Source organism: Phaseolus vulgaris, chromosome 5 (assembly GCF_051622355.1).
Source record: "Phaseolus vulgaris cultivar YP4 chromosome 5, ASM5162235v1, whole genome shotgun sequence".
In the NCBI taxonomy this organism is placed as follows: Eukaryota; Viridiplantae; Streptophyta; class Magnoliopsida; order Fabales; family Fabaceae; genus Phaseolus; species Phaseolus vulgaris.
The window spans coordinates 18,051,255-18,057,833 of NC_143502.1; the positions used below are offsets into that span (position 1 = coordinate 18,051,255).

General features: G+C 34.7%; 1 protein-coding gene across 2 annotated transcripts; it reads right to left on the reverse strand.

The window, feature by feature from the left end:
• Positions 1-1,352: 1,352 nt before the first annotated feature.
• On the reverse strand, positions 1,353-3,970 carry LOC137835230 (protein TIC 20-IV, chloroplastic). 2 transcript variants are annotated; one of them, XM_068643631.2, is made up of 4 exons: positions 3,922-3,970; positions 3,464-3,558; positions 2,473-2,558; positions 1,353-2,124 (listed from the first exon to the last, which is right to left on the reverse strand). In XM_068643631.2, exons 2-4 carry the CDS (start codon positions 3,538-3,540, stop codon positions 1,496-1,498), a joined length of 792 nt encoding a protein of 263 aa, XP_068499732.1. In that variant the 5' UTR covers positions 3,541-3,558; positions 3,922-3,970; the 3' UTR covers positions 1,353-1,495. The 2 variants fall into 2 exon arrangements, with proteins under 2 accessions (XP_068499732.1, XP_068499733.1); XM_068643632.2 differs by having other exon boundaries at positions 3,641-3,931.
• Positions 3,971-6,579: the final 2,609 nt, after the last annotated feature.

Sequence of the window (6,579 nt, forward strand, 5' to 3'; positions counted from 1 at the left end):
ATGCATGTTCTGGAAAACTGTTCCCTTGCCTTAACCTCTGGCTAGGGAATGATCAACTGATAACCTCGTCCTTCGTACTTGTACCCCTTGAAGGCCCTAAGCAAGCCTTCCTGATCTTTCGGCAATGTCCCCCTTTAGGCGGTCTCTGACCACCTGGTCGCCTAAACCCACATACGGCGACTATGACACAAGCATGGTGACCGCCGGTTAAATATGCTAGAGATCGGAGCACGCCAACTTAACAAATGGCGACTACACAGACTTCCCGATGTACTTCCCTTCTGTCAGCCAGGTGTTCCGCTCAACACGCCTATGTTATCGCTTACTGCCACGTCATCACTTCCGACTACCTGGTCGGTACAAAATGTATATAATATTTAATTTTGTATATTGTAATAAAATGCATGCACAAGGGTATTTGAGTAAAATACAATAATCCTATATAAATCATCACAAATCTCTTCATTTGTATGAAGAAAGAAAAAAGGCCTTTACCCTCTCCTTCATTCACTTTCCCACTCTCAAATTTATTGAAAAAAAAAAAAAACGCTCACTTCCTCTTCCTCCTTTCTCCTCATAATTGGAAACAAACACACCCTTAAGAAAGAGAGGGAAAAAAAGAAATGTAATAAGAGAATATCGATTGACAAATTTAAAGAAAAGGAAAAAAAATGTTGACGATGTACTCGTGATTCAAATTAGTTGTGATCGTTCGCTTTATTTTTTAAAGACATTTTAGAAGGTAAATTTCTTTGATTTCTACTCTTAAAAATCAAAATAAATCTAAATTTAAGAAAAATGAAAATTTTCTTTTAGAGTTACTCTTCTATAATGTTAATATTTTAACTTCAAAATCTGTTTAAATTGCATCAATATTATCACTTTATTCAAAATATTATTCACTTTAAACAAAAATTTCATCATAATTTTATTCTTAAAATTTTTTAAATTACCTTTTTAAGTGAGACAAAACTATTGAAGATATGACAAACAGTGTAAGACTTATAAACGGATTTTCCAAACTTCTGAGATATTTTCAACGAAGTTGAAAAGCCATTTAATTTTTATTTTTTTCATTTTAGTTATGTTTTGAATTTGTTATATGCAACTTTTCCCTATTAATCTACCACACAGTCCTAATGATAAGCATTTCATCCCTGTAGTGGTATTTGATATAATTTGCATATTGACAGCTTCATATTACGAGAAGAAAACATACCACACATTGAATAAGAAAACATTTTTTGTAATTTGAATGCTTAGTTTGTTTGAATAAGAAAATGAAAGAAAGGGGCCTAGAACACTAGAAGAACCTAGAAACAATCAATAACCCCAAACATAAGATAAAGATAACAAAAATAAAAGAGCTACTGGAATCTTCAAAAATAATCTTGATATCTTTTTCTGTACAAGGTTATCAAACACAAACAATAGAGATAATCCTCCATTCAACTGGAAAACCGCTAGTAAAGTACATATGCTCTTTGATCATATCCTAAAAAGGCCGTTGAAATCCTCCTAAACTGAATAAAGAATGAAGGAATGCCGATTCACTAAGTACAGGAAAACTCACAAATGTACCCAGAAGCGCGCACTTTATGCACCTTATCATTACAAAAATATATGCCAATGCCACACCAGCCCAGTAATACATTCCCAATGTTCCCTTGAAGTGTATAAGTGGCATGAAATTGCTTGAAATCCACACTATCTGCAGAGCAAGTTCCAGCAACATTCCCATCATTATATGGAATCTGAAGATAAGGGGAAAATCCTTGTTTTTTACCACCCATACAATAGCCACATAGCAATATAACATAGGGAACCAGTTTGGTAATCGGTTGACACCTCCTGGGATGTAAAAAATCAAACTCTGAAACAATGGAAATTTTTCAAGGATAGGTTCTAGATAAATCCCAGCTGCAGATGTCTGCAATGCTATCAGATAGGGAACACATGATAAAGCCCTCCACCACCATTCTGGCTTCTCAGCATTTGTTGGGATTCGGAAACCAGACGAATGATATATAAATGCTCGTCCACAGATATCAGAATTGCGTCTTTGAGACGCAGGAAGTCTGAGTGAGAGGCGAGCTTCTTTAGCAGCAAATAGTGGCGATGAAACTGCAGTGAGTTGGACAGTTGATTTTGGTGATATAAAGAATTTGGGGATTAAACAAAATAGAAACAATTTTTAAGCACTAAAACTAAACTATGCATGCAATTTCAAAAAGGGATAGCAGTTAGATGCCATGGTGAATAAATGTCTTAACAGTGAAACGAACAAAATGTAACGAGGAGATTAATCAAATCAACATACAAGTTTCAAATATCTTCTCATTTCATTATTCCAATAGCAAATATTTTTTATATAGATCTTGTTTTATTAAAATCAAATTAATGGAAAAATTTAAATATTAAAATCAGATAGAAAATCCTTAAAAGATGCTGGGGAGCATGATGCTAACTTACCAAGAGAATTGCCTGCAAAAGCTGTGATGGCACAATTCTTTTTTTTGTAGATTATAGAGCATCTTTTTGGAATCAAATCTTTATTCCTAGTTTAAAACCAAATTTAAAGAAAATGAGTATCAAATGCAAATAGAGAAGCATGAGAGACAATGATATAACAACACCAACACTCATAAGTTTTGATGCCCGACATATACAAGTATTATATTGAAAGAAATCTCTAAAACATGCAACAATTACTACAATAAAGCTTAAAGATGTGCCCCGATATTCAAATTTCTCATTGTAACAAGGTCATTTCGTGTATAAGCTAACTGGGATTAATCTAATGAGCGCATTTCCAAGTTAGCACAACACCTACAAAATCAAATACCCTTCCATTTAAGTTCCAACAGGCAGATACTTGAACCATCATTTTCTTAAAATTAAAAAAAATACAAACAATGACCCTACATAACGCCTCAAGGCTTATGCTCTACCCAAATGGCAAAGGGGACCTCCAAATCACGGACGGTGAAAAACCACCACCACAACTCAAGGACTATTAACCATGATCTCAAAATTTAATGCTAGAAATCACAACCCTCAGTATTTATGACAACAACAAGATTCTACATCATAAAAAAGAAGAGGATTGATCAATAGCCAAAATCAATTTAAATTGTGTCTACGACATGAAAAACTCCAGTGGCACATCGTTCTTTTATGAAAGATAATATATAATTCGTCATACTTTTCCCGTTTAGGTCATCTTAAACCACGTACTTACAAACTTGGGTTCCCCCACAAAAAAAGCTATATAAGATATTGAAAACAAGAAAAGAAAAGGCTCCAGTTTTTTAATTCATTGTGGGTTTAAATTAATATAAATCAAAGGCGTTATCATGAGATAGTAAATATTGAACGACAACAAATACACAACAACGGCAAATGTATCAGATGAGAGGAAAAAGAAAATTAGTGAATTGTAAGTTGTGGGATACATGAATACCTTGTGAAACAGGGAGAAACATAAGAGGGGGGAACGAGGAGAAGAGAAGGGTGGGTTGCTGCCAATTGAGTTGTCATCTTCTCTCTTCTTTGCCACTATCACAAGAAAGTGAACAAAATTACAAACATGAATTAATGTAAGTTTGCATTATGATAAAAGAAAACAATAGTTTAACACCTAAATTTCATTCAATGCCCTTCTCAAGCATTTCATCGAACTCCTTGCATGCGTTAGAAATTCAAGATAATAACTAAACTAATCCATTTCAATAGGAAACTATGAGTTTTGTTGTTGTTAGAATAAGATGGCAGAGTCACACACCGCCGTGACTCTCTGGAGAAAACAAAAACAGAAAATGGAGAAATAAACACTATCTTTAGAAATTAACTTCTAATAATAATTAATTAATATTATTGCAAGAGAGGTTGTTGAGGCAAAAAAAAAGAAACAAAACTTACAAACACACACACGATGTAATGGAAGAGCGAAATGAAAGTAAAGAATATGTCTCCATTGAATATGGAGGACGCCTTTATATATTAGTTCTTTACACCGACTTACTGTGTAACGGCCCCACTCATGCCTTATTTCGGTTAGGTTAGGTTTGGTCCATATTTTCTATCACTTCATTTTATTTTCATAAATAAAAATTTAATGTTTTTTATTAATTAATTTTAATTTAATGACATTTTCTGAAGATTTGTTCCCTCTCCCATATGCAAAATGAAAACATGAGAAAGAGCTCCTCATTTATATATCTCCATCAAGAATACAAAAAACTTATCACATTTTTCGAGATTTAGCTTTTGAATCTACACCTATATTTACTAGTATACATCTTTTTCTCACCAGTTGACTCTGGTGAAAAGTTCCACCTCCGCTTTGTCCCCTTTGAAAACTGTTCTATGTTTTTTTGTTGCATTGTAACGTGATTCCGTTGAAACAAAGGGGGCTCTACTTGTTGATCACACTCCGACGATCAAGTCAGTGAGAGCTTACTAAAATCAAATAAGTATTCAGTCTTAGTCTTAGAAACAACGAAAGGTTAAATCAATTGGGGATGCTAAAGCACCAATTAAGACTCCTATTAATGATCATCATGTGGAGGTCTCTACTACTGTGGTTGTACCATCTTCATCGTGTCATACCTCTCCTTAGAAGGCTAAATCACTTGGGGATGCTAAAGCACTACTCCGAGATAATGATACATTGGTCCTGCAAAATCACTTTTCCTCTCTTGATGGTTTGGAAACTACAAATGCGGGAGGTGATCCTCATATTGGTACGCCAATTATTCCGACTGCCATTGTTGAATTTAATTATGAACATATAACTGTTGAAAATCGAGTCGTCTCTAATTTTTGGGCGGATCTTAATGAGATGGAGGAGCATGCTAGTGATACTAGGAAGGAAGTTGTTTACACTAACACTGGGGCAACAAGATTTAAAGAGGGCGACTATTTTCACTGTAAAATGATGGCTTTCTAGCTGCCTTTGATATACACGTAGTCTTATGTCAAACAGAGAAGAAGACAGTTATTTAGCCACATTCTTAAATGCAGATTTATAAGGGTGACTTTGGTAAATAGTCACATTTTTATATGCTTTAGAATGATTTCAAAAAGGGAGTTTGTGCTGCTTTTAAGAATGTGACTATTTACCATCGTCGCCCTTATCAATTTGTCTCTAAGAATGCGACTATTTACCATAATCGCCCTTATAAATCTTTGTGCTGCATATAAGAACGCGACAATGGTAATTATCCGTCATTGTATATGGTTATTTTTTTAGTACATTCTGTTTAATGCTAATTGCCATCTAAATTGATATGTTCAATTATAACCCAACCAGACAAGTACATAAATTCAGAGAATCAAATTATATATATTGATAAAAATGTATTACAAACACTAATAATGTATCTATCTATATAATTCTTACACTATTCATCAGCTATCCTAGAGTTATAAAAATTTAGAAAATATATGAACCAAGAATGTCTCACATATGTTATGGCTTCTGAAGACATTAGTCGCTCATCCGTGAAAAACTGCATTACAAAATAATGTTCACATAAATTAGTATTAAGATACACATATGTTAAAGAATTATAAAAATAATTTACCATCATGTTACTTCATCCCAATCACTTTTAAGGCCTAGTCTTATGTTCTCGTCGGTTGACCTTGGACTGATTGAATGGGCGAGCTCCTCTTCTGACTTGTCTCCAATTGGTGCTCTGAGATGCTGCTCCAGTGGGATAAAGAGGGCTCTATCTGTTGATCACACTCCAACGATCAATTCAGTGAGAGCATTCAAAATATCAAATCAGTTTTAGTCTTAAGTATTCAAAAATAGCATACCTTTACTCGGGGTCTCAAGCCCCTTTTATAGATATCCCTTCAACAATTTTCACTAATGAGAACATAATCTCAACATAAAGCATATAATCATAACAGAAAAACATTTTGCTTATATGAACCTTTATTCTCGGGTGCTAACTACTTTAAACCCAACAACTTTTATTTGTTTTTAATAAACATATGTAATATACCAATCATAGTATCCCTATTTTTATTATCTTTTTCGAGCTAACTACTGGCATCTAGGTTGAGCTCATGACCCGCCTTTTGGGCCTATAGTCATCCAAAACCGAGATGATCATACCTAAACACTTGGACTGAGGTCCTAAAAACTCCTGGCCAATACACAAGCCCTCAGTTTCGAGCTGAGCTTGGCTAGACGAAGAGTCTTTCCAGCGTTGGAAACTGACGTGATGCTTCCATAGAGAGTAGGTGAGGCGCGATTACTGAAGCATTTCTTGATGAGACATCTCACCATACTAAATCTAGAGCGCCCACGTAGCATGTGCATCAACGGTGAGGGAGCACTCCCACTTCATCTCCCTCTTTCAAATAATTAAAAACTCATTTCCTATTCCTTCACTCGCAACCCTTCTATTCTCAGAACTTCTATTACACCAAAAGCCTTTTTTACACTTCTTCTCACCGTCGAGCTATCACCCACGACCGTCACACTAGGTATTTTTTCTCCACTAATCTTTATTTCCAACTGGTTATTCATCTTGCCAATTGTATTGCCTGAACTAAAATCTA

Coding starts and splice junctions, on each gene's coding strand:
- LOC137835230 (XM_068643631.2), bottom strand. CDS start 3,540: ATGACAACTCAATTGGCAGCAACCCACCCTTCTCTTCTCCTCGTTCCC. Junction 2,559..3,463: donor GTTTCTCCCTGTTTCACAAG/GTATTCATGTAT, acceptor GTTTTAAACTAG/GAATAAAGATTTGATTCCAA. Junction 2,125..2,472: donor TTTTGCAGGCAATTCTCTTG/GTAAGTTAGCAT, acceptor AACTCACTGCAG/TTTCATCGCCACTATTTGCT.